Raw genomic sequence first — 15,215 nt, 5'->3', positions numbered from 1 at the left:
TTACACTTTCGGGTGATCTGTGACAAGACCACAAAATTGAGGCGCATCTGTGCTAGACCAATTTTGAAGGAGCTAGGGACCTGCTGTACAATATGTGCTGTGAGGTTTCCGGGTCAGTCTTTATCACCTAATGTCACTTTCGCATGTGCCCGTTATATTCACTGGGCGTGGCTGCAAAGAACCAAAGCTCTGAAGCAAATATGCCAGGAGCCCGATGATCGATGAACGTTTAGCAAGGTTCTGAGCTGTGCTCTTCTTGGATTTATACTTTTACTGATTGTCCCTTTTATGATGGTTTTAGGACTTGGATCACATTTCAACTGTTTTGATTTGATTGTATTTAATGAGTGTATTGTCCATCAATTTTACATAATTGTACATATTGTCTTTGTTAATGTGTTATTAACTTGAAGGTGTAAACCGAATACAAGGTTTTGAATGGAACAGAGTACTTGGGCTCCTGCAGCCAGCACGTGCACATTAGTGAACAAATCTATCAAGTCCTCTATTGTGATCTCATCTTGTTTGTCATTCGCTATCTGGAGGCATATCCGCACGGGGGACTTGCGTGTCGGTTGCCCCTTTCTCCTTAGATTCTTAATTTGTCCTCTCAGTCAGTCATTAGAATCTTTTAGTCCCCTAAGCTTTGAGGTGCTCTCCCTACCTTTCGCTCCCTCAAATCATGTGCATAAGTAGGGTGACCAGATTTTAAACATTAAAAACCAGGACAGACCAATGACTTCAATTGGACAGTTCTTAACATGGCTACACTGGAGTACTAGGGAAAAGGGTATGCGTGTGAGGGGTGGGGAGAGAGGGTGTCCAGTTATTCCCCTGGATATATATTCGGTGCAGATTTGGCTGTCACTGTAAGCATGTTCAGAAAAAGGGAACTTTTGCTTTGATTGCTGTTTCTGGCCTTGGTGTGAAGCCCTTTCCCAAGCAGTTTATGTGGCACAATCAGTTAATGCATGTGTCTGTTAACTGAAAGGTTGGGGGTTCGAGCTGACCTCTAGATGGCTTACGTGTTAATGTAAAACTGATCAATTATAACGTTTAGTTTGTTTATAATTGTTTGTAAAGGGTCAGATGTGGCGATTTTTGCCTGTGATCACCCTCCCTTTCACCAAAACTGGGACGCATTTTTAAATAAAAAAATCTCTTGGGACAGAGTGCCCAATCCAGGGACAGTACTGGCAAAAGCAGGATGTCAGGTTAACCAAAACATACACCACCCACTGTTGTGTAATTTCCCCTTCCTTGCTTCCAAGGCACACCTCAAATCTTCCAATTTCACTAAATCGAATGCCCCAACAGAAACAGAGTGCGCCAATTCTCCCATGTCAGCTGATGCTAGACGTCGAGAAACTCAGACTTAATGCTAATATAGTTTGTAACATGACATTAGCAAGTGTACCCTTGTGCGGGCACCTGCGTTGATTGCCTTTTGCCCATGTCTATCCCTGGCTTTAGTATCATTCATTAAAAAACTCATCCACCCCTATAGTACATGTACTATGAATTCATCTTGTATCCCTTCCTGAGAGGAGCAGGGTTGTACGGAGTTAAGTGGTCCTCAGAGGGCTTAGGGCCACACGCTCCCAACTCGCCCAAGCTATCCCTTTTTAAATGAGCTAATCCAGTCTCCTGCTCCTGGTGCATTTATCGTCTTACCCATATTAGCATACCTGTGAAACATATCTACATCTTGCTCAGCCATCATGAAAACCCCTGGCTCGCCAGGCCAGAGTGGCCCACGCAAGTACACCACTTATGGTCAACCTTCTCCTGACCACCCTCTGGAGTTTTTAACCAGGACTCCTTGCCTCTTAGCGGGTCGTGCACTGGGACGTTCCAGAGGAGGCAGCCTGCATGCTTGCCATTGAACATGAGCCATGCGACAGGTCGGAGTCCACGGCTCTGGAATTCTCAGAGAAGCCAGGCTCAGCCATCAGTTTCAGTTGATGACAAGCAGAGGCATCTTTAGTCTGTGGTTTGCAAGTCAAGGAAACTGCACTCTGCACCTAACAGGACCCCATGTAATTGTCCTGAACTGCCCTCCATACCCCTTACATTCATAGGGTGCTAGTCACCTGACGAGAGAATAATCGTGCTAGGCCTTCCGGCACACGTATCCTCCTCCCACCAAAACAATGAACTCATTCATTTTAGGGAGGTCCATTTTGTATGTTTATTTCCGGCTGTGGCGCAATATGACTTCTGCTCTGCCGAGAGGCGTGGACCCACCACCTCCATAAATGCATCCAGTCGCTTATGAGTGTCCTTATTGTCCTTACCCGTCAGCGCTGGTTTAGTCGGGTGTGCGAGACCCTTCATATTTGTCCCAGTTAAACCTGCTCAGTGGTGGCTTTAATGTAGTCCATGGAGCGCATGCTCAAGGGAGTTCATAGTTCATGCCCATCGCTCATGCCAGCATTAGCAGCCAGCAATGGGATGGGAAAACCTAAGAAAAGTCAGCAGAAAGGGAAAGGCCTGAGGGGCAGTGGGTGGTGACATGAATGGGGAGGGCAAAGATTTATTCAAATGCATGATCAGAAAGTCCACCTACAAGAGAAAATGTTTCCGTCTATCCATTCGGAATACATTTATTTGATCTATTATCAATCGTCACCGATCAGAGTCAACGTAAAAACAAGTGTGGGAAGTAGCAATAGATCAGAAGAGCATGACTACTCCCAGCATGCAAGAGCACGAGAGGTTGACAGGAACATAAAGGTCAGAGTGAAGAAGACATTAGACTCGCCACTATACTTCCTCTGCCGGAATATGGGATGATGCAGTCAGTCATATCAGCTTTGCCTTGGCAATCACATCTCGCTCCCAATAATAAAACGCATTGTAAACTTCTATATGAAATCTGCCTATTGCTGACGCATCCTGTCTGTCTTTTTCCTGGCTTCCCTTGACATGGCAGCCTATCTTTGACTTCTGATGAACCCTTGCCTGCTCAATTCTGTTTCTCCTTTTTTTTTTTAGCTTGTTTTGCCTTCTTGTGACACTTGAGACCTTCAGGGTCTCCAGTATTTGTGATTTAATGCATGGGCTCTGCTGTCTAAAGGTCTAAAGCCTGGCAATGTCTGGTGCAGTGTGTGTGATTCAAGTTGATAGTTCTGCCGCCTAATGCCTGACCATGTGTGATGGACTATGTTCCATTTAGGGAGATAGCTCTGCTATCTAAAACCTAACCATGTAATGTGCAGTGTGCAAAATCTATGAGAGAGATCGGCTGTCTAAAGCCTGACCTGGAAGTGGCTGGAGCAATATGTGTGATTTAGGAGGACAGCTTTGCTATCAAAAGCCTAACCATATACGATGCAGTCTCTGCAATTTAGAGGGATAGCCCTCCAGTACATGCTCAGACGTCTAACGTCTGAGCATGTACTGGAGAATGTGCGACTTAGAGGAAAGCTCTGCTGGCTTAAGCTTGGCCATGTACGGTGCAGTATATGCGATTTAGGAAGGTAGCTATGCTGTCTAAGTCTGACCATGTACGGTGCAGTATATGCGATTTAGGAAGGTAGCTCTGCTGTCTAACGTCTGACCATGTATGGTGCAGTAAATGCAATTTAGGAAGGTAGCTCTGCTGTCTAAAGTCTGACCATGTATGGTGCAGTATAAGCAATTTAGGAAGGTAGCTCTCCTGTCTAACGTCTGACCATGTATGGTGCAGTATATGTGATTTAGGATAGTAGCTCTGCTGTCTAAAGTCTGACCATGTATGGTGCAATATATGCAATTTAGGAAGGTAGCTCTGCTGTCTAACGTCTGACCATGTATGGTGCAGTATATGCGATTTAGGAAGGTAGCTCTGCTGTCTAACGTCTGGCCATGTATGGTGCAGTATATGCGATTTAGGATGGTAGCTCAGCTGTGTAACGTCTGACCATGTATGGTGCAGTATATGCAATTTAGGAAGGTAGCTCTGCTGTCTAACGTCTGACCATGTATGGTGCAGTATATGCAATTTAGGAAGGTAGCTCTGCTGTCTAACGTCTGACCATGTGTGGTGCAGTATATGCGATTTAGGAAGGTAGCTCTGCTGTCTAAAGTCTGACCATGTATGGTGCAGTATATATGCGGTTTAAGGGGATTGCTCTTCTGCCTAAAGTATGACCTTGTAAGGTGAAGTAATTGCAATTTAGGGGGATAGCTGTGCTGTCTAAATTCTGACCGTACAGTATATTTAATTTAGGGCAAGAGCTCTGTTCTCTAAAGCCTGGTCCGGAAGGGTACAGTTTATGCAATTTGGGGGATACATGTGCTGTCTAAAGCCTGACAATACAATGTGCAGCAAATGTAATTTAGGGATTAGCTCTGCTGCCTCAATCCTGGCATGGAAAGTTGCAGTATGTGCAATTTAGGGGGATAACTTTGCTGTTTAAAGCCTGAACCTCTAGGGTGCAGATGTTACATAAAGTGCTCTTATATGTGCTGCCATCTGTATTTGCTGTCAGACCTCTTTTCCCTTTGTGGAATTATTTGCAATGGCCCTCTGTCTATGACTGCACCGCCCACTCTTCCTATGTGCTGCCATCAGTACTGACGCTTGGTCTCTGGTGGCACACCCACATTTTCTTAAGGCGTATGACTTCACGCTGTCCCAAGTCAGATGATAATTGTTCATCCAAACCCTGGCACATCCTTTTCACCATCAAACAAAAAAGAGGGACCCCAGGTTCAATCACAATCCTGGCCGTACCTGGGAAGTACTGATATCTTACATAAACTACGGGACCAGGATGAGAAACTTCTATTAGATGAAGGATAAGGCAAAATAAGATAACACATACAAATCCTAATTATACAATAAACTCAGAAAACACTCACATCACCGCCAACTCCAGTCAAACACTCAATCAAATTCATCAAACTCAACTCACTCACAAACAGGTGAACATCAAACAGAATTCAACCCAAAAAATGTTTTATCATAAAATGTACAAAAATAAACCTAATCAATCACTGCAAAAAATATATAACCAGCTAATGGATAACGTAAATTCGTTAAACATAACATAACCAGTAAAATTATTTATACTGTTAAATGTTAGCATTGTCCGTGACTGAAAAACCTAGCCACAACTGCTAAAAACTGGTTAGTCACTCTTCATGACTACACTCAAAAACCCGACATGTTTCTTTCCATCTTTGATATTAAATTAATTAATAGGAATTCTTCAGAGGTAGAAATATCTGGAATCTTCGGAAATGAGTGAAACTGGATTGTTGTAACAAAATGGCTCTATTGCCTTGTTCTTACACCTAAATAGAATAACAAAAAATAAAATTACTGAACTCATATTGATTATCATTACAGAGTTCAATCAGCATCCAATAGACCACATAACTGGGTCTAGAGCTAAGGGATGTGGCCTTAATAAACAACTTGCTTTTCACAACATGAAGGCAGAAATACATATATCAGTTTGCAAAGAAAGAAAACAGAACAAATGATGTAGCAGCAGCTCTGAGAAGGCCAACCACACAGTCAGGCCATACAGACCAGAAAACATACCAATGTTTATTTCTTACTCTTTTAAACAACTGCAGTGTTACCTTCTACTCAGATTAACAAAAGGCCAATCAATACATTCTAAATTCAGTGCCAATGCTGCAGTGATCATTGGACTTCCCCTTCCCAGTGCAGCAGATATACTCTCTTAGACCCACTAAAATCTATAGGTTCAGGCTTATCCCAAATCCCCTAGTGCATGGTAATCCCTCACACAAAGCAAAGCAAATTGTCAAGTCTAGAAACTATCCAGTTAATGGATATCTCCTTGCTCTGAACATTCTCCAGTCGGGTTAGCAAGATCCTTTCTCTCTCGCTCTCTGGACCTTGGCCACTGTGGATATTCAGGGAGGAGGTCCCCGGTTCAACGGAGTGTGGGACACTGAATAAAAGGCCCAGTACTAAGGTCTCTGTCCGAAACCTAGCGACTTGATTCGGCTCCCCTCACCATCGCCATGCAGCATGCTTAAGCTTCCTCTCACCTTCAGTTCTGCATCTTTAAATCAGGTCCTCACCCCTGGCCGCAGATCACGCTCTTCTCTTCACCAAACCAACCACCTTTATTGAAGTCACCACCTTCTTTCTCAATCTCCCTCTGATGTTCTCAACCACCTCTTCTTTACCATAGTCTCCAGCTTCCTCCTTGAGCTCTTTCAAGCTCACCTCCTTCCTCCTAATTCCCAAATAATGCTATCACTCTAGTCTCTACTCCTCTCACAACCTCTTTCCTCCAACATCCTACTCAAGATATTGAGGAACCCATCGTCTAACTCCACATCCTTTCTTGATATTTAATCCAACATCTTCCATATCTTTCAAAACTTCCTCCTTGCCTTCTCCAACACCCTTTACAAATATCCAATCTCCACTTGGACTTTACTTTCTTCTACCCAATGGCTCCCAATCTCCTCCTTACAAACTCTAATTTCCTCCTTCGCCTGTCCACAAGTTTTTCTATGTGTGATTTGATAGGTTATTTATAGCATGCTTAATACCCAGAGGTTTCTAAGCGCGGGCCCGGGGATCGAACCTCAGTTGCTCTGTGTCGTCTTGCTTCCAAGGCTAGCACGCTGCCCCTGAGCTATCCTCCCGAGACAATTGACTCCCTGCCTCCTTCTGACAGACTTCGATCTTCTCCCTGACTTCATTTCCTTTCACCTGCTACGTATGCCTCTGCCTTCTACTCCCACTCCGCTCCTTTACCACACTCTACTCCTCCACCCTCCTCTTCACTCTGTACCGCTCCTTCATTCTGCTTGCCAACTTCCTGTTGCCTCTCCAACAAGCCACCCCATGGCTTTCAAGTTCATTCCTTTTATAGTGACCAGGCTCCACCCCTCGGTAAGTCCCCCGGGTGATGGAGTCACATGTGAAGATGTTTGAAATCTACCAGAGTAATGGGGGATCATCATGAGCAGCAGCGCCTTTAAAAGCGGGGTGGCCATCTTTGCTCACGCAAGGACATATGACCTAAGGAGGGAGTTGGCTATTAAGTTATTGATTTTTCCTGTTGCTGAGAATGGTAAGCCCAATTTGCTAAAATGCTGTGTATCCCCTTCCCTTGTGGAAACCTGCTGTGAGCATGGGTTAGAAATGCACTTTAAGTCACTCTGCATGTGTAAGTAGCTCCCCCTTTGTTTGTCATTCTCCATGTGGCATTCCACAGCAGAATATCTCCAGATTGGGCTCTCTGCATATGGAGCAAGTGTGTTAGATCTGGCTTCGAAGTAACCGCAAGGGAATACAGTGATGTTCACTGTGCTCCACTGCAAACACAGAGATTATCAAAAACACATGCGAGTTACACCTTAGCATCCTGCGCAGTACCAAATTTCTTCCATCCTATGAATACAATGGACGTGATTGAAGGATTGAAGGATACAGAGTGTTGAATCCCTCTGATCTTGATTTCTAACGTCAGTAGCATTTTCTCAACCATGTAAAGGGCCTGTGCCGCTACAGCCGCCTATAGGCTAAAGACTACTGGTTCTAAGTCTGAATTGGGGATCAGTGAATAGCTTAGGGGTCCACATGGGAAGGGAGTGTAATGTGGGAGTCTGTCCTGGGGGATCTAGGTTAACCCGGACTCCTGGGTCTGTCGAAGGTGAGGATTCTCAAGAGTCTGTCTAAGGTGGGGGTCTGGATAGTGAGACGACTCTTGGATTCTGCTTAACACTTTTGTCTGGGACCCTTAGGGTATGAGAATATTGTTGGTGGTTGACATTGGTTTCTGTTTGGAGTTATGTGCTGTCTCCATTGACGGTCTCCTGCTATGCACGAGGACCACGGTGTGGGAACAATGAAGGTACCTTGTAAATCTCCACCGGGGACAGAATCCTCCACCTTAGGGTGATCCTTACCCCCAAGGACACCACGCTGTCAGTCCTCAGTGCCAAGCAGGAGACTTTGTTTCACAGCAGACAGGGGTCAGCTTGAAATGTCTGTTCCTCTCTTATGTAATGTGTCCTGAGTAAAGGAAGACTTCAACCCTAAAATTTGAATTTCAGAACTCTGTTACATTTGTTGGAATCTTCACTTTGCTTGAACTACAGTTTACCCTAGGGAAGCATGCATGGTGAAGCTGTGATTTTGTGTGTGAACCATGGTTTTGCCTTATGTCTAATGGCAGGTGCCAACCGGGACTGAGTGGATGTTGCTTTCTATTTACCTAGTAGCACGCACTGTGCTGCTGTCCTTGTACCTTTGGGTGTATGGCGCTCTAACTTAATCTCGTCATTAATTGGTGTGGTTCTTTTTTCTAGATCATCCTGTAATCAACAACAGTCCAGTTGAATGTCCCAGAGGATACAAGAGGCTGAATCTGACACACTGCCAAGGTAGGATGTTACTCCAACTGCCCTGTAACCATTATCCTACCAAAGCATGCAAAGTATACATCAACTCCATACAGCGCACATGGGGCAGTGGTATCCAAATTTTTTACCCTGAGGACCCTCTTGAGTAACAAAATGAATGCCAGCCCCCCTTCACAAATGCCAAAATGGCTTATAGTTTCTTTTAAAAGTACTCAACATATTGGGCCTCATTATGAGTTTGGAGGTAGCCATGGCCTTAATAAGGTCATGGCTACCCCAAACTCGGGTCTGGGTCCGGGTTCCCTGAATGGAGAAATACCGGGCCATTCCAACCTTGGAGGGCCCGCTATTTCCCCATTTAGGGAACCCGGACCCGGTCCATCCCCATTCCCATTTGAGCCCCCATAGGGCTCAATAGGAATGGAGAGTATGCTAACAAAGGGCCTGTTAATGACGGGCCTGTTGTTAGCATGCTGGGCCGCTCGCGGGACCCGCTCCAGGCATTCAAAGCGGGTTACGCGAGCGGACTTCGTAATGGGGCGGTAAGGGGTTAACGGCTCCCCTCGTAATGAGGCCCATTGTCTTTTTAAAAAGCTTTGTGACCACCCCCTGGACATCCACCAGGTCACGCTCTAGCTCCTAGGGTGTCTATCCCACCAAAATTGAACACTCAACAGGACCCCTCCCTTCACACAGAACTCTTGTGGAGACTCGTTATACAGACCACGTCAGACCTCCATAACAAGGACACAGGAGATCCCTCAGAGTACTCAGGAGATCCACTTGATTAAAACCAACTGCTGAGGCGATCCACTCTACAGCACACTCGGGAGATCAAACGCATTAATTCAGAGTCTTCTGGAGAACAATCATAAAGAACCCATACCAGCACCACCTTCATGCAGTGCCCTTTGGAAATCCCTGACAGTCACACAAAGCGCCCAGGAGGTTAGATTTATAGAGTTCACTCAAAGAACCCACCATCTCCACATAGATTTCTCAGAGATCCTGCATAAAAACTACTTGTATGTGAAGTTACATGCCTGGATTCAGAACATTCAGAAGATCCCATATACACAGCACCAAGGAGATCATTTGGTCCCATACAGAGCAAAAAGGAGATGCCTACACCATCTATGTAATGGTCACCCAGAGGTCCTACATCTTTATGCAGGGCCTTCTGAAGATCCACCCACTCTATACAAGATACCTAGCTCTGTGCCTTTGGTGGGCTCTGGTTAGACTGTGTGGTGATGCACACCTCTTTTCTTCCCCTTAATGTAAGGTTTCTCTCCATATTAACCAGAACAAACATTCTTAATCTGAGTCGTCCCTATAAACGAGGTAAGTGATCTTTACACAAGTCAAGCATTTAGGAATAGCTAGGTCTTACCCAGTGGCATTCAGGAAAATGTGGCCGCGTTACTCAATTGTTGCCTCAGTAGCATGAAGCTAGTGGCCATCTGTGCACAGGATGTTCAATTGTTCGTCCTCGAGAAGGACATTCGGATAGAACTTCTCACTGAAACGTGTCTCTGCGCATCTTGTGACTTCTTTCTTGGCCCCTCGAGCCCCCTCACGCCTTGATTTTAAAAGATTGTGAAGAAGGGAGATGGGGGATGGGGGCAGTTATCTGTTGTGATCACTTATGTGTAACAATGGGGATGTTCTGCAAAATGACAAACTGAAAATGATCCCCATTATCATACCACAGTCCAGAACAAAGGGGGTTCTGGGAGTCTCTCTACCAGCACGAGCACAGCCCATCAACCTGTTTTTGGGTGGATGGCCCTTGGGAGAGTCTCACGGTTCAGGCAGATTTCCATGAAAGCGCATGCCACAAACAGGCCCCCTGATCATGACAAGTCATTTGCAGAAAACCAATTTCATTTATTGTTATTATAGGTGTTTTGGTTATCAAATCATTTTCATCTTAATACATACGTCATTACACAACTTCATGCACTACTTAAAAACAATTGTAACAACATGGCAAACATAGGCGCAATCTATAATGAAGGCAAATTCCATCATGTCGATTTCTCAAACAAATATTTGTTCTCCAACTTAAGCCAGATATGATACACTGCCGCGGTGAGAATAGTTATTTCTCCTGCAAATATAAGAGCCCAAAATGGATCACTCTTTATATAAAGACCTATTTGATCAGGTTGTTGCTCTCACACTAGGGTCATGATATGCCCCCTCTGCTGGCTCTGCCTGTAAAGAATCTTTGTGCAGCATGCCCGTTCTAACCTTTCAGCAAATTGGAGATTTCCTCGCAACTACAGTGCCTGTGATCTGGTCACACCACCTTGCTATTAACCTCGCCATCCTGCTGTCTGCACAGAAAGCAACTCTGGTTACATTTCTGCAATCATGTTGAACAAGAACATGGAAAGGCATGACAGTTCACAATCCTCGCCCTTTCCCTGACAACCTGAGGGACATTAATGGGACTGTATCCGGCAGTGACCAGCTGGAGCATTTCCAGCGCTGCACTGAATGACCATGCACCATTGCAATAATGCACTGAATGGCCTGACCTCTTCACAGTAATACACTGAATGATCTTGAACCCTTGCAGCAATACACTGAAGGAACTTACACCTTTGCAGTAATGCAAAAAATGAATGGTATATGGGAAAAAGTTACTCAAATGCGCCAGTTCTTTAAGAAATAGAAGGTTTCTGTTAAGTGAGTCAAATTAAGTTTATTGACACAATCTTCAATTCATAGTTGTTATACAGAAATCAATTCTCAATGTTATCTTCACACTGGTTCCACATGTCATATTATCCAAAATCAAATCCCATAATCGAATCTCAACACGTGTTTCCCCATTGACAGTTACAATGGTTCATCAGGAGAAAAATGAGATAAATCTGGTCTCTGGAAAGAAAAAGTAGAAAAGGAGAGAAAGAAAGAAAATGTGTTTAAGATAAATGTCTTCCTAGTCTGTTACTGTTTCATCAAAAAAGAAATGTTGCTTTTATGTTACTTAAGTTATTGAAATGTATTGACTCACCCACTTGGTGTACCCGATTGCTTGTTATTAATTGTGCTTGGTATCATAGGTCAGGAGTTCATATATTGGTCCCATATAGTTAGTTAGGTTTCAATAGTAATTTTCATTTTTCAAAAAATGCTAGTGGAAGAGAAATAGAAGAAAAGAAAAGAATCATTTTTTCTTAAAGTTCTATGGCTTCAGTAGAAAACAAGAGTAGAGTAATCAAAACATTCTTATTTCAATGGGAGCTAGAGATTTAAAAAGTAGAAGGCAAAAAGGTCCAGTTCTGACTTACCTAGTTATCCAGAAAAGTAGCTAAGTGAGGCTATGGTGAGCCGTGCTTTCTCCTCGGATGCTTTCGCATTTTAAATGCGTTAAAGTGCGCCATTTATAGCGTGCAGGCCGGCGTGATGACGTCATCACGCCGCGCCCAACGTTAATGAGCGCGGCGCGATGACGTCACCACGCCGGAACGTCCGCAACGCTCCTGGCGGCCATTTTGGAACAGTAATTCCATTGGAAACCGAGCGCAACGTGGTTCCATCAATTTCAGTTATATGTGTTAGCAGTAATGCACTGAATTACCTTCCAACTTTAGAGTAATGTACTGAATGACCTGCCATCTTCCCGGTAATATTAATATTTTATTTTGCTTTATTGTTTAAAGCGCAGTCATAGCTTGAGAGCAGCAGAGTGCTGTACAAGGTGTGGGTGGGTGGTGATATAAATGGGTACTCCCAAAAAATGTTTGTTCTCGGGGGTCAGGTCTGTAAGAAGGGAGGTTCTAAAGAAAAAAAGAGCAAAACAGACTGACTACCCCTCTCTCGTGGGCCTGTCGGATCACAGGTAAGAGTGCAAGGACTCTGCTTATTGATTTTGCAGAGACAACACCTGTTGAGAAACAATTATTTAGACCGGATACATGATTACAAATGTATACATTTCTTTTAATATTCACTTAAAAAGATATTTTTTTTATTTATTTTTTTAAAATACATTTACAGGCTTCAACATGCACCAATCATATCTTTCATTCCATTCAATACATTATATAAATTCGGGGTTCTACAATTTACATGTACGTAGAGCATATCAGTTATTTACAATATGCATGACATCGGAAAAAACATTGGATTTTCCTATAAGTTGACATATGTTTCGGCCCCTCTTAAAGTACCATCGTTGTCTACGGTGGTCAATAAAGTGATTAGGCCATCTTCAGGACAATCTTGTTTTCTTGGAAGATTAGTTTCGTTCCCCTTAAACATGCGAACTGCCAAATCTGTGGTTGGCATTAGTTGTTCTAGACCATGGAGCCGTAGCTACTGGATATATACTGTGTTTACCAGTATCTGGAACCGGAGGATACCTCTGTGTAGGTGAATCTTCAAAATCTTTTTAGTAAGATATAGCGTGACCAGCTGTCGTGTGTTGGAGCTTGGTCCTGCAGTTTGGGTGGCCAGCGTTTAGGCTGGCATCTTTTAACAGTGGCACAGTACTGTTGCGGTCTGTGCATCCATTGGGATTAGTCCTTGGTGAGGTGCTTTTGAAAACGCCACTTTTTTTAGAGATTTGCGAAATTGGAGAATCATGGGGGCATAACAAGCCGATACCGGGATCGAGTTCCAGAGAGTGGGTGCGAGACAAGGAAAGGATTGTTTGCGGATCCTCTCTTTGCGAACAAGTTGTGGTTCGAGCCGGTTGGTCGATTTCTTGCACAACAAGCGTATGCCACCAGATATGTGGAGCTTACCTGCGAGGAACGCTGGTGTGCTACTTGTGACGGCTTTGTAGATGATGCATGCAGACTTGAACAGTATCCTCGCCTGTAGAGGAAGCCAATGGAGTTTGTGTAGGACAGGGGTGATTTGATTAAATTGCAGCGCACCCGTAATAAGACATGCTGCAGAGTGGTTGACTGCTTTTAGGGAAGAGACGTGAGTAGCTGGGAGCCCTGTCAGGAGGGCATTTCCCCCTATTTATGTGCGAGACCACAAGAGCCTCCATTACTCTCCGGAGATCCTCTGGCGGGATGAAGGGTTTGAATTTGCGAAGGGAGGAGATTTAGAGCCAGGCTCTTTGGGCCTTCTTGGTTATGTGTTTCTGGAAGGACAGGCTGCTAAGGATTTTGCTGAATCTGAGAGTTGCGTATCAAATCCCTTGAGATGCGTATCATTGGGCCATTGTTGGACAGGTGTTGGGGGGACTGATGAGGAGGAATTCAGTCTGGGGGAGGTTTGAAGTAGGCAGTCGGCATCCAGGACTGCACGTGCACTTCCTATATCACAGTCATTCATTGACTTTGCTATGCATTACTGCAAAGTCAATGAATGACGTTGCAGTGATGCACTGAATGGCCCTGTACCCTTGCAGTAATGTAATAAATGTCCTGGCATGTTCTCAGTAATGCAGTGGATGACCTTTTGTCATGCACTGAACCACCTTTGCTCACTTGCAGTAAGTGATGCAAGACATTCAGTTGCATGCTGCCCTATTGATAGTCCATAGAATGAAAGTCATGGAACAAAAAGGAGCGACAACTGGAAGCAAAATGCAAATATCTATCTGACACATACTGTAAATCAGCACTTAAAAACATAGCACAAAGTACTCGAAAAGTACATAAATCCCATGGACACCATAAGCTCTCATGTTGTAAAATATATCTTGTGAATGATATTAACTAGTCAGTACTCTGGGGGTTGAACAACTTCACGCAGTGACCCGGTGTATTCACCACCTCCATACAGAACCCCTAGATCTCTTATCTTCATTCAGAGGACTCAGCGGATCACTGCCTCCATACAGATAATCCTGGATCCCTCATACAGAGCACCCCGATGATCCACCACCCTTCTACTGAGCACCCAGAAGATCTCTGAACATCCTATGGGGAGAGAGTTTAAGAGATGTTCAACCTTCATGCAGAAAACACAGATCTCTCACCCCATGTGGAGCACTCAGGAAGAAGAGGGGACTAAGGTGATCACACTCATTCATTCAAAGGACCCGGGAGACACATGGAGTGTGGGGTGCTCAGTATGAAAGCTCTCCCAAGTGCTCGCTGTGAATATCATGGATCTCCTGGGTCACGTGTTTGAATGATATATGATGTAATATGATAGGTTATTTATAACGCTCTTAATACCCAGAGGTTTCTAAGAGCAGACCTGACAATCGAACCTGTGGTGCTCCATGTGATCTTGCTTCCAAGGCGAGCATGTTGCCCCTTAGCTATCCTCCAGAGTCAATGCAGAGAATGCAGAGGATCTCTTGTGTGATGCATGAGTGCACCCCGTAGAGCCGTCACATTCACTCAGGACACACAGAGGATCCACTGCATTCACACAGAGGACCAAGGAGCCCCATCAAATTCACAGACAGCGCTTAGAGGTTCTTTCATGCCGAGCATTCCAAACTTCCATAGGAGATAGCCAGATCACTCAGAAACTCTTTCATCCTGTGTAGAGCGCACCCAGAAGACCCTACCCTGCCTTTGCACTCCCTAACTGCCCCCTCCCATGTGTAGCTCCACACCCTTCTTTTAGACTCCTCATGTGATTGCAAGGTAGTGTGTAGCACCTACTAATGAATAGAACAATCATATACTTGATTTTGTTTATTTATTTATTTGATTTTTAAAGGCACTGAATGCACAAATAGAATTGCTTCAGAGTACACAGGAAAAGCAAAACAATAAAGGGTAACATTTGAAATTACAATAATGTGGGGAGCTTTCTTCCAGCAACACATTTACAAATACGACCCAAACCCCTCATATGAACTAGCACTCTTTCAGAAAAAACCTTCCACTCACCTGAGGACTTCCGAACCATGGCCCAGTCCCTGGTACTCA

The 15,215-nt window shown here is 44.3% G+C and overlaps 1 protein-coding gene across 4 annotated transcripts in view; it reads left to right on the top strand.

Annotated features, from left to right (window-relative positions):
* Positions 1-15,215, top strand: part of LTBP2 (latent transforming growth factor beta binding protein 2) — a 1,918,131-nt gene that overhangs the window by 1,183,319 nt on the left and 719,597 nt on the right. For all 4 annotated transcript variants that reach the window (XM_069637635.1, XM_069637634.1, XM_069637633.1 and 1 more), the window contains exon 9: positions 8,296-8,370. In XM_069637635.1, coding sequence (XP_069493736.1) covers positions 8,296-8,370 — 75 coding nt within the window. The remainder of the gene's footprint in view (positions 1-8,295; positions 8,371-15,215) is intronic.

The sequence above is a fragment of the Ambystoma mexicanum genome, chromosome 14, assembly GCF_040938575.1.
Source record: "Ambystoma mexicanum isolate Mex_15411 chromosome 14, UKY_AmexF1_1, whole genome shotgun sequence".
In the NCBI taxonomy this organism is placed as follows: Eukaryota; Metazoa; Chordata; class Amphibia; order Caudata; family Ambystomatidae; genus Ambystoma; species Ambystoma mexicanum.
The sequence above is the reverse complement of the archived record's forward strand: the minus strand, read 5'-3'. Positions and strand labels throughout refer to the sequence as shown.